Raw genomic sequence first — 13,618 nt, 5'->3', positions numbered from 1 at the left:
GCCCAGAGTTACACAATTAACACTAAGGTGGTGTGATCTGAACTCTGTAGCTCTTCAGTCCCATGCAATTCTTCCATGTAAAGTTTTTCCTCTGATTTTTTTCAAGCCTATTATAGACAATTCAATAGTACTTATCCTTGTCATGTAGCGCTTAAGGATAATGGGGCTCCAGGCTCTGAGATTCTCTGATTTAGAGCATTAAAGCCCATTTAGCCTGCCAGATCTTTGTGGTGGAGCACTCCCGCACCCCCACAGTGGCTGCTGAGAGCTAGCCTGGCAGGACAGGTCATTCTCTATTCTCCGTAACACCTTCTGTTCTATCAGTTATGCTTCTGTTGCAAAGGGAAATGTGCAAAATTGGAAACATTAAGAGACAAAGCTCTGTGGATCAGCTGAAATTCATTTGCTCTTGTCAATCTTCTCTCAGTTTCTGTTACTTAGTGTGAACCAGTTTGAGAACCTTTCCTGAGAAGAAGGGTAGATTGGTCAGTGGACGTAAGAATTACAGTTGAGCAGAAGGGGAAGGAAGATTAGAGGTTAGAAGTTAGGGGGATTACTAAGACTTAAATAAAATATAGAATGGGGAAGCAGTGGGTAGTGAAAACAAATACAAGTCCCACAGTTCTAAGAATCCAACAGTCTTTGCTGCATGGGCAGTGGAGAAAATGCCTCAGCTCCAAGCACAATCATTTATTTTTCAGGAATTTAAGGAATCATATACAGGCACTATTCTACAAACCATTAGGATTTATCATATGTGCAGGTAAGATAGGCCAAACTCAATTCTCTCTCTATTATTTCATGGAAATCAAGGGACTGACTGGGAACATTGGCTCCCTCAGCTTGTCTGGTTACTAGAATTTCTCACCAATAGATTATCTTTGGGGAGAAAGTGTTGCTTTAGATTATTGTTAAAGTTGTACATATCTTTCTAGAGAAAGGAAATACACTGAACATTAATAAATAGTATTATATTATCACCAATTTATTTAACATTTCCTTTGACCACCTTTGAGAGGCTGGAAAATATAACAAGTACATGTTGATGGCTCCAAGAGCTAAACCATCTTTAATTAGATCCATTAATTGGAAACGCCCCATGAGGACAGAAACTAGGTAACATTTTTAAGTAGACATATCTTTGCTTGGAAAGAACTAAGCACTCGCAGAAATATATTTAGTTTAACTGTTGCCTTCTAGAAAGGCTGCTTTGTCTCACGTGGTCTAACTTTTGAGACTCTAATGGTGTGAATGTTAAACCAAGAATGACCAAGGCACCGTGTGGAACAATAAAGCAGATTTTTTTGGCAGTTGTTCCTTTCAATATTAGCAATATTTGTATTTGTAAAACTTCTTACAAATTTTGAAACCCTTTCACCACAAATTTTAATAAAACAACTTGGAAAACAAGAAAAAGCACAAAGATGAGAATCAGCCGTGAGGCCAAAATATGAAGATAACCAATGTTACCATTTGGGTGTGCGGGAGATAAATATTAATGATAAAATTGAGGCATTGAAACTTTGGGTGACTTCGTTGGGGTGGTGTGGCTGATGGGCATTTTTGAGCTCCATTGACTGATTTGATATGGAGAGTTGGGGTTATCTGGTGAACAGGAATGATTCTTTCCTTCATACTTGCTTATTACTCTTTCTCCCTGTTTGGAATTTATTCTTTAGACATACTGTGCTTCTTTCATCTCCCTTCTCCTTTTCCTCCAGCCCCTGCAGAGGATAAAATGGACTCCTGGGCCTTGCCTTTTCATATGGTTACATGAACTAACCTGGATTAGCACAGTTTTCCAGAAAAAATAGCTGCTGCCGCAAATAGGCAATTAGGGGATTTCATTAATGATTTTAAAATGGAAAAATTCACTCTCCTCACACTCTGCCATTCTTCCTTGTTCTCCTCTCCCACCTGATTGGGCTCATCAAGCATGTTGATCATCACCATTCCTTAGCCTCACCTCCTTCCCTCAAACACAATGGAAACACTTTAAAGACACCCTCTGCATTCTCTGATGCTTCACCTCTTCTGTGGTCAGCCCATACAAGACTCCAGCTCTGAACAGATGCAGCTCTGCTTTCTCAGTATGGCCTTCCTCTCTTCCAGGACTAACCACTTGACTTTTATTCCTGATCACATCCTTTCTTCCCTTGACCATTTTTGCCTTCAATGATCCCACTATGTTGCTAAATTCAGTAAGCCATTTTCAGTCCTTATTAGACTTCTCTATAGCATTGGACACTGCTGCTCCCCCTAAGTTCTACTTAGAAAATAACTTCTTCCCTTATGGACAAATTATCTGTGTTTATTATCTAAAATTTACAAACTAGGAACAATAATTTTAAAATTCTAATAGCCAAGAAATTCAAAGGAAACTATTATGATCATAATTTTTCCAGGATCCTTCAATGTATATAATACGCTTTTGTATACCCGTAGGCATGTACATGATTATCATTTAATATATTAAATATTTTCCATATGAGTAACTATTCTTCTATAGGATGATTTTAATTAGATGCATAATATTCTGTTATGTGAATGTGCTATGATTTACTTAACCAACTGCCTCCAGTTGAATATTCATGTTATTCTAATAAATCACTAAGATAAATAATGCTGTGGTTCACACTTTTACATGTAAAGCTTTGTGCATAGCTTTGATAATTACCACAGGATAAATTCCTATATATGAAATTGATAGGTCAAAGAGTATGTATTTATACTTTTTAGGCTCTGGATACACATCAATAAACCTATTTCTGGAAAGGTTGTAGAAATCTGTTCACACGTTATGGATGCAGTAAAGCCTTCAGGTTAAGAGCATGAGCTTTGGAGTTCTTGTCCATCCCTGTCACTGATGTCACCTTTTTCTTCCAGCACTAAATATTGTGTTCCCCAAAGTTCAATTTTTAGTCTTTTTGCTGGACAAGTTCTCTCTTGCAATAACTATGCAATTATCTTAAATCTTACCCATGCAATTAACCCAGAGGACTGGTGACTCCAAGATTGGTATCTCCAGCCCCTCTCACTTGTAATGTGTGTCAATTTGGAGTTCGTATCATTTCCCTCAAATTTCCCGTGTTCCCCACTTCAAGGAACTCTTCCACCTTTACTCAAGCCAGAAACCTCAATATTATCCTCCATGGGGATGGGAGAGTGCATACTCCCACTTTCCCAGAACAAAAAAAAACTCTTTTGGGGAACTGTAGTGCTTTAAAAGTGATGGGTAAACAAAATTCTCTTTTATTTAACTGGCGAACAGCCTAAGGTTTGTTTTTCTCACCACCAGCTTCTAAATTGTCTTTCTTACTGCATGTTCCTTTTCTTCTTGCCCATTGTGACCTGTCCTTCAGCTGCCCAGATTTCATAGGAGACGTTAGACAGGAGCTACTGTTGTCCCAGAGTTGGCAGAGACAATTGTGTTTGCTACTTGGTGCTGTCTCAAACCCAATGAATGGTCTATACAATGGTATGTGTCGCTCCCTCAGCAAAACAAAGCAGACCCAGCCATCCTAGTGCTGCTGTGGCTAGCCTAAGTCTGTAGATTATACCTTTCTAAAATTGGCTTTCTTTTCTTCATGCTTACTGGTATTGCCTTAATTCAGATTTTATCCTTAGGGAGGGGAAGTAAACCAGTTTGTTTTTTTGGAAGATAACTTTGATGGATGTGTTTGCCATTGGCTGTGCTCCTTTGAGCCAGTCTCTCTCATTCAAGGCAGTTAATCTCTTTAAGTCTCATCTGATAAGAGAGGATGATAACAGTACCTACTTCATGGGGTGGTTGTAAAAAGTATAAAATAATGCGTAAGAAAGTGCTGAGCGGAGTGCCAGACAGAGAGTGAACATCTAGCAAATGTGAGCTTATCATCATCACTGTTGTCTTTGAAGACGCATTGTAAAGGGTCTCGACTGCTCCTGATTTCTCTAAACAGAGTCCATTGTTGTCTTTCCAATAGTGTTTGAACATCCTCTACTTGGACACTTATTTTATCTCAATATTTCTATCTTTCCTAGACTGTGAGTAGCTCAAGGGTAATGACTATTTGAATCCATTTTTCTATCCTCAATACTAAGCAATGTGTCTGGTGCATAGAAGGTGGTAAATAAATATTTTTTGGAAGAGTACACTGGACGAATGATTTATGCTTATGTTTTTGTTTTTACATCTGGAATTCCCAAATATCAATCAATCTAATTCACTCTATTAACAAACTAAAAAAGGAAAAATCACATAATCTAAAATTACATGACTAAAAGGTATAAGAATTAAAGGATAAGATGACGTGATCATATGGCAAGAAAATCCAAAACACTTTACAGGTAAGACATTAAAGTTAATAATTGAATGTAGCAAGATTGATGGAAACAAATTTAATATTAAAAAGTCGATTATATTTTTATGTACCAATTACAAGCATTAGAAAATAAAATACTACTGCTATTTACAATAACATGAAGTTTTTAAACATCAGGATACAAATAAAACAAATTATGTGTAAGAACACTACATGGAAAACTACCAAACTTTGCTAAGAGAAATTTTAAGAGCCTTAAATAAATTAAGGGATATTTATGGATTGAAAGACTCAGTTTTGTAAAGGTGTCAATTCTCCCCCAAATGGATAGATTCAAAAAATACCAATAAAAATCCCAGGAATGTATATGTATGTGTATAAACTGCAAATTGATTCTAAAATTTATATGTAAATGCCAGAGGTCAAAAATAGTCAAGACAATCTTGAAGAAGGAAAAAGTTGGAGGATTTGCACTACCAGATACTGAGCCTTATCATACAACCGTATTTTTTAAGACAGTGTGGTATTGGCATAAGGATAGATACCTAGATCAATGGAATAGAATAGAGAGTTCAGAAACAGATCCAAATATATATGGACAGCTGACTAATGAAAATGATGGCACAGTAGAGTGATGGGGAGAGGTATTGCTTTTTCCCTCAAAACAGTGCTGGATCAATTGAATATCCATTTCAAAAAAAAAAAGAAATTTTGACTCCTAGCTCATATTATACATGAAAATCATTTTCAGTTGGATTATAAATTTAAATGTGAAAGTTAAAACAGTAAGGATTCTAGGAAAAGCACAGAAGGATATCTTCATGAGGTTGGAATACAGGAAGATTTCTTGAACAAAACCAAAAAAATACTGACCATAAATTTAAAAATTGAAATATTTGCCTATATCATATTAGGGACCTCTGAATCAAAAGACACCATTGAAAGAGTGGAAAAACAAGCCATGGAATAAGAAAAATATTTGTAATACATATATCTTGCAGAGGGCTCTTATCAGAAGAAACTTTTACAAGCCAATTTTTAAAAATCAGACAACCCAACAGGACAAAAGGCCAAAGTTCTGAACAGGCACTTCTTGGAAGAGAGTAAAAATAGTTGATAAGTATATGAAAAGTTGCTCAACTTCATTAATCATAAGTAGGAAAATTATAAATTTATTGTCCAAATTTGGACACTTTTGAGAATGAAAGGCATATTATTAATAATTATGTCAGGAAAACAGACTTAAACCAGGATTTATGGTCACCCTAGTCATCAGAGATAATCAAATTACTTTCACAAGGAGATACAACCACATATCTATCAGAATTGTCAAAATTTTTTTTAAAAGCCTGACAACATCAAATGTTGGTGATGATATAAATCAACTGGAACTCTCATAGACTTCTGGTTAGAAGGTAAATTGGTACAAGTACTTTGCAAAACATTAAAAATATATATTTTGAAGCTGAACAGGTGAATAACTCAGCAATTTTATTATAAGCATATGCCTATCAGAAATGCATATGTGCACTAAGTATGTACAAGAATTTAGGGACTTCGAGGTGGCTTCTGGGGTGGTGATAATATTCTATGTCTTGATCTTGGTGGCAGTTGCATAGATCTGTTCATTTTGTAAAAATCCTTTAAGCTGTATACTTACAATTTTGGGGCCTTTCTACATGCATGTTAATCTTCAAAAAACATTGAAAAAGAGAAACTAACATATTGGTACAATGAATAGAAGATATCTGGAAAATTAACTTCTCAAAGAGAAATGTCAAAAAGAAAAAATCTAAATATAAAATTTAGGTATGTAAATTAACTTCTAGTTTCAAGTGTTTAAAATATGTGGCTCTTGCCTTCAACAAAGAATATTTTAAAATATCTTTTTATCTCCATATCCATGATCCAAAACCTTCATATCTTATTGTTTTCTCCTATTGTATTAGAACAATAGATTGACCTCACTGAAAATCAAGGTCATATTAACTCCCTAAGACCCTTTCATTCTTAGTGGTTTCTCTCTAACCATTCAAATATGGACCATTGTTTAATATTAAATGGAGTTTGTTACTCGATGTTTGATGTTGATAATTATACCTCTGTATTTTAAATGTCACCTCCTGACATATTTTGGGGTACAGAAGGAAAATATTCAAACCTCTACCTCTATCTTACCTTTTTTGTATCTAGATTTGACAACATACATAATAATATAGTAACAGTAAAAATATAGAGTATTAAAACTAAGTGTAAATATGACAGCATTATAGGCACAAACATGTTTTACTAACAAGTGCACCCAGTCAAAGATAAAAATTGATCACTGGTTTAATTAAAATGCTTTAAATACCCAGAGGAGAAACAGTTGCTGGAATTTTTGTCTAGTGGTGTGGTCATGATCAAGATAGTTTTATGTCCAGCTCTCTATGGCTGCAGGGATTGAAAGAGGTCATGTTGGTTTTGGATTTTTTTGGTTGATTCATATTTGGCTTGGGTTTGATTCCTTTAGGATGTTCATTGTGATGAAGGAGGCACGTGAGTGAGTTTATGCATTACAAAATTAGGTTACAGTGTATAAAATAACTTTAAAAAGTTATTTTTGAATATCTGTTATGAAAAATGGAAAAAATGTAAATCAAAAATGAATAGTTAATATTCAATTTTAATTAACTTCTTTCTTGTTTCCTAGGCAGACCAGATATCTGGTTTTCACATAAGATCTGTTCTTTGTGTCCCTATTTGGAATAGCAACCACCAAATAATTGGTAAGAGATGACCTAAATAGTTAAACTTCTTGAATAAAGAAACAGAAATTTGCTTTAAAATATTCCCGTATCTTTTTTATGTGTTCCCTCTTTTTATGGCCAGGACTCATCAAACTATGTCTCACACTCTCGTATAATTTCATAAGCGCAGGCTCCTAATGAATCAACATTATCCACAACTTGAACAAATATGTATTAAGTTGAAAGAACCAATAAATTTTAAAGTTGGAGAGAATCTGAGTTATCAACCAATAGAACTCTTTTATCTCACCCTGTGGAAATAGAGGCAGAGAGCAAAAAAAAAAAAAAAAAAAAGCCAGAGAGAGAGAGAGAGAGAGAGAGAGAGAGAAATGACTTCAAGAAGGCCACAAAGTTAATAGCAAGGTCAAGAACAGAATTCAGGCTTCCTTACTCCTAGTGCAGACTTTCTTACTATGTCAATGTGTTTACATCTGTGCTTTTATACGTGGTGTAAAGGCAAAGGAAGAAATAACATTCTCTACTGGACATATACTGAGCATGCATTTTCTGCCTGGGCAGTTCTGAAATAGGCCACATTTTCCTCACAATAAGGGAATCATGGGCAAAAACAGCTTCCAATTTTTCTCTTCCTCCATTCTCCTTTCCTTCTCCTCAAAAAAACTCAATTAGGAAAGCATCAAATTCAAGAAAGAAGCCCAGGCAAGGAGAATTCATGGTTGAAATAGAGAAGTCATGAAGGATGGAGGAATTAGTTGAAATTATTGAAACACAATAAAAATGTGACTTTTTTTCCTAAGAGACGTAAGAACACTAATTCATTTGGTAACTAATGCATCCATTTGCCTTTCTCTGCTTCCCCCTAAAATTGCCTGTTAAAGTCTAAGACAATGCTGCTTATTAAAGGATTTAGTATTCTGTGAGTGTTTTTAAATATGAATTCTGAGATAATGTTTTTCATCAGCTTAATCTGCATAAGAATATTGGTATGTTACTGAACATAAAGAATATTCTAAGATTTGGGATCTAAGCCTCTAGTACAAAGACTTAAACTACATCATGCAGAGTTTTAAATAAATTTATGTTTAAAGGGAAAGTCCATAAGAAATACCATGTGTTACCTGTTGATATTCCATGACAATCTCATAGTCCTACATTTCAATCCTAAAAGTAAACATCCCTTATTACTTCAAAATTAGGACCGTAGTTTGCCTGGTTACATGCTAATAGTTTTGTGTTTCATTATTTATATATATGTCTTCTTGCATATGATGACTTACCTCCCTAGTGGGAAGTTGGGTGTTTTTAAAAATACAAGCATACTTTAAAATTACAGCTGTTTTTTTTTTCTTTTGTACTAAATGGGGACACAGGCTAATGGTTTTCAAGATAGTTGATTTTTCTTGTTAAACTTGTGTATTTGGGAAGTCATGCCCTAAAACATCTGGTATAATACTAGAAGTGAAGTTTGGAAAAAGTAATCACTCATAAATTAAGATTTGTAGAACTATATGTACCCCCTGGTAGCAGGAAACAGAACTAACTTTGCTTTGAAGGTTAACTGTATTATATCAACTTTTAATGCTTGTAGTAATTCCTAACATTTCTTGAATGTTTACTCTGAGTGAAGCAATATGCTAAATGCTTTATGAACATTCTAACATTATCTCATTTAATCTTCATAACCTTCTTAGATAGTTAACATTTTAATCCCCATTTTACAGATGAGGAAATTGAGTGCTAAAAAAGTTAGGTAACGTGCCCAAGGTCACACACCTGATGGTGGAGTTGAAATTTGAACTCAGATCATCTAAGTCCAAAGCTTATCTTCTTAATCACAATGCCATACTGCCTCTTTCAAGTATTGTGCTTCAGAGAATGATATATATATATATATATATATACACACATATATATATTTTCATTTGAAATATATATATATGTAGCTGAATACACACACATATTCAGCTACATATATACTCAGTTGTATATATAATATATGGGCAATATATTAGAGTTACTGTAACTAGTCATCTAGAATCAGATTAAAGCCTTGGTAGAACTCCGAACTACTGAGATCTAGTCTAAATAAATCAGCCTTGAAGAGAGAGTGCATTGTCCTACACCTCAGATTTATTCTCATGAAATCGGCAGGCACTTGAGAGACCAGAGTTTAAACTGAGTGCAGTTCCTTAAAAAAGGCATAGAGTTAGCTGTGGCTACTCTATTAGAGAAACACAATGTCCAGTACTAAAAATGACCACATAATCCACTCTTTCCCCACAGGAGTGGCTCAAGTGTTAAACAGACTTGATGGGAAACCTTTTGATGATGCAGATCAACGACTTTTTGAGGTAAGAAAATAAATTTATAAACCAAGGTTTATATGGAGTCATCAATAGTCCCCTGGTTGCAGCTTGCCCAAATTTGAAAGACAAACAATTAATAGTCAATTATTATTATACTTAAATGGAGGGCAAAATTTACAGGAAGATTTAAGGAATATGTAAATGCTTAAGTGAGATTTGATCCTATTTTTTATGAATTGGATTATTTTGTAACCATCCATTATTTTTATCTTAATTTTATTATAGAATTACCCTCTCTTTTCCCCAAAGTGCTATTTTCTTATTCTTGCCTTGTTTGTGTGTGTTCAGAGTCATGAAACCCTGAGCCAGCTCTGCCAGGCGTACTGCCCTCACATTTCTCTTGTTTACACGCTTCCGTGCATTCACTCCAGGCGCTCTAGCTGGAGAAGCTAGCCTTGAATGGGCTTCCTCATAGACTGTACCAGTAGCCAACATGAAAACCCATGGTTATCTTTCTCTAATCAAGAATACCTCATAGCTTCTTTATTAATGGTTCTAACTCAATCCTCCTTCCCCTTAACACTTACCTTATGGTTACATTAACTTGGTTTCTTTACCAAAGTATTTTATAGCCTAGCAACTAAAAGAGGTTGCTTTGGTTAAACAGAATGGATTTACTAAGATCAGTCCACAACCTAAATAAATTAAGAACCCACTTAAACAGAGTGTAAGTATGTTTTTAAACATATGAAATAGTTTCTCTACAATGACATTAAATTCATAATTTTTCCTCATGTGCAGTGTGAGCTATAAAGTTGTTATATAACAATAGTAATTAAGAATTTTAATGTGCCTATTTCCCCAAGGCCTACCTCTGTGTACAACAAGATTGTATTTTCAGACCCATCCCTGGTGGCTGCCTGCTTTCATATTAGATTTTGCCAATGAGTTGCTGCAATGTTTAATTAGCAGGTTTGCTCTTTCCTAGGCTTTTGTCATCTTTTGTGGACTTGGCATCAACAACACAATTATGTATGATCAAGTGAAGAAGTCCTGGGCCAAGCAGTCTGTGGCTCTTGATGTAAGTACAGTGTTTATGTCAGGTTTGTATGCTGTCAGCTCTAATTTTATGAGGGAAAAAATTTCCCTGGTTATGGGGCTTAATTTCTCAAATTTTAATTATTCATTGGGCCTTAATCATTTTAGGTTATGGGTTTAAATCTCATGAAGTCCAGAGAAACACAATGTTGCATATGATTTCAGGGGTTCACAGATGCCTTGAAGCCCATTTATATAAGTCCTATGTTTAGATATAGATTTTTTAAAATTACATTTATTAAATAGTGACAATCCAAAGATAATTTGGCAGGATTTCAAATTTATTTTAAACAGATTTGAATATGTATAGATAATCTATAAAGTCACAACTTTTCTTATCATAGGAGAAGAATTCACTACAAGGATATATGACCTAGATGGGGAAAGCTACTCCTGTCGTTATCCGATTCCCTTTCTTCCTCCCTCCCCAAACACATGTCCCATCAAGAACCTTGACCTGTTCCCATGTCTGCACATATGTCCTCTCAGACACTAAGTTCCAAAAGAGCAGTTCTAATTTCCCCTGAATCTCAGATGCTTGTTTTGACTCAAGACTCGTTTTTTTCTAGCTTCTGCTCTGTAGTTGTATTTTTGTTTTGTTTTGTTTTGTTTTGTTTTTGTTTTTGTTTTTTTTGCCCAGGCTGGAGTACAGTGGTGCCATCTCGGCTCACTGCAACCTCTACCTCCCGGGTTCAAGCAATTCTCCTGCCTCAGCCTCCCGAGTAGCTGGGATTACAGGCATGCACCACCATGCCCAACTAATTTTTGTATTTTTAGCAGAGATGGGGTTTCACTATGTTGGCCAGGCTGGTCTTGAACTCCTGACCTCAGGTGATCTGCCCGCCTTGGCCTCCCAAAGTGCTGGGATTACAGGCATGAGCCACCATGCCTGGCCTGCTCTGTAGATTTTACCAAATATTTTCTTTATATCTATGAAATACTTACTAAGTAGGCAAGATAAAATGTCAGTGCCAAGATAAAAGTATATAGAAGAGTATGATATAATACACATGAAATCTTCAAAATATTCTGTGTGTCAAGCCAGATATAAGAAGTAGGCAAATTGATGTTACCTGCACTGCTCTGATTTGAGAGGTAAAAGATGTAAAATTATAGTTATCTATCTATGTGCTTTTAATTTTCTGGCTAAATTATGGATTCTAGAAGCACAGGGATTTTTATTTGCAATGCCTAGCAGGGTGCTTAGTGCAAAGTTGGGATTTATTGAATAATTTTTGAATGGAGGGTGGGAGGGAAAGAAGGAGGAAGGAAAGAATCCCTTACCTTGATAAGGGATGCTTTTTGCTCTTCTGAGACAGCCCTGCTTCATTTATATGTAATATCTTTTTATAGTAAGGACTAAAAACAGTATCTATAAGATGCATCAATAAATGAGTGAACTATAAGTATACAACCAACTGATAAGAATCATTAGTATAGCATTAAGGTCTGTGTGCAGAACCATTTTCAAATCCTGGATCTGTCACTTACCTCAATTGTGAGAATTAAATGAGATGAAGCATGTGAAGATGTTAATAAGTATTCAGTAAAATCATAGCAATAATACTATTATTATTTGTGGTAGTATATTTATTACTGAGAAATCACCATGGATTGGGGAGAAATAGCAAAGGACAGGAATTTAGAACAGCAAATGTTGAGTTATGCCTCCTTCACCATCATCAAATTCTGATCTCCACAGTGTTGCTTCACCCATTGTTTTTCCGTAACTGCAGCTATTAAAAAGAAGGACACACCATACACTAGTCCCATCTAAATCCTACTTCATTATGTCACAGTATAATTAACACACAAAGAGAGAACATCTTACATATGCCCATATTCTCTTTCCTCATCTACCTCTGGCACATCGTCATCCTCTTGAGAAGGAGCTAGAATAACTGGGTTGCAGCATAAATGGCCATTTACCCCCAGATGGGAAGATTCAGTAAAAGGCACCACTCTCACTGGCACTACTCCTACCCCAATGAGCCACAGTTACCATTACCTAGAAAATGCTCATGTACCCTAGAATTTCTGGCCCCAGTCTCTTTACCCATGAATTGCTTATTTCAGTTCATAGTGAACACCTCTTGTTTATGTAACTCAGATCCCTCTGTCCTTAGACACAAAAATTATTACTGACTCTGACAAATCTCTAGCCCAACTCTTAGCCTTGTGACAATCTGAAACTTTCAAGAAGTTGACTTATAGGCATTGACTTCTTTGTTCCACATGCTTTATTTTGTGCCAGTGTGGAAAGTGGCATTCCCAGTCAGAATTATGGTGTTGCCATCTTGCTCTTGCCACTTCCACTCTCAGCCAACTCCCACCCCACTGAGTACGAAATTCTTGACACTAGTGATCAGGTGACATCCACCCCGCTCCCTGGCCTAGGAATCCATATGCAAGAGTATCTGGAAGGATTTCTTACCCTGAGGACTTTATAAAGACAAAAAGTGATTTTTTGAGAGCTACTAAACCCAAATTCAGGAATGAGATATACGTATATTATAATATACATCAACTTCTGAATAAATATATATTTTTAAATTTATGTATTTATACATATTATATATGAATATGTGTAAGTGTAATATTTTTCTAAATATTTCTATTGAAAGTATGTATTTATAACTTGCTTAGTCCCATAAAAGATTTGAGCTACTTTATGAAAATATAAATTATGTAACAAAATTTTTTAAAAAGTAAAATAGTAATAACAGAGCTGAGAGAGAAAGCCAAATGCCATGTTACCCTTCTATCATTCCTATCCCTTCTTTCTGAGATCCTGGGCTAGTGCTTTCCCCTTTTCCACTGTGGCTAAGGGAAGATTCCCCACTCAGGTGTGCCCAGGTTCCTCTTCTCCTTGTGTTGTCTCATTTTTGCTTATTCTTTTCCATTATTGTCCTACTTGACCTTGACCCCAAAAGAGCTGTGTCTAAATGTAGCTCTTTCAGTCCCATAACCTTATTGCAGTGTCTTTTTTTTTTTCAGTTAGCAACAAGAGTGGAGGGAGATAATCCATTCCACAGCACCCAGTGACAAAAACCACCCTAGAATCTTTTCCTTCCTTAAAAAGGGAGCACAAGTAGTTCATGGCCTAGAGAGTTAATGGGAATACATGTCTTGCTGTGTGTTCATGAAACTCAAGAGAAAG

At 35.6% G+C, this 13,618-nt stretch overlaps 1 protein-coding gene across 1 annotated transcript in view; it reads left to right on the top strand.

The window, feature by feature from the left end:
• The window catches only part of PDE11A (phosphodiesterase 11A), a 435,243-nt gene that overhangs the window by 235,765 nt on the left and 185,860 nt on the right, over positions 1 to 13,618 (top strand). The window contains exons 7-9 of the mRNA XM_019021629.4: positions 6,997 to 7,072; positions 9,338 to 9,405; positions 10,349 to 10,441. Of these exons, the coding sequence (XP_018877174.2) occupies positions 6,997 to 7,072; positions 9,338 to 9,405; positions 10,349 to 10,441 (237 nt within the window). The remainder of the gene's footprint in view (positions 1 to 6,996; positions 7,073 to 9,337; positions 9,406 to 10,348; positions 10,442 to 13,618) is intronic.

This window comes from Gorilla gorilla, chromosome 11 (assembly GCF_029281585.2).
Source record: "Gorilla gorilla gorilla isolate KB3781 chromosome 11, NHGRI_mGorGor1-v2.1_pri, whole genome shotgun sequence".
Taxonomy (NCBI): Eukaryota; Metazoa; Chordata; class Mammalia; order Primates; family Hominidae; genus Gorilla; species Gorilla gorilla.
Note: the sequence above shows the minus strand (reverse complement) of the source record. Positions and strands in the feature narration are given on the sequence as shown.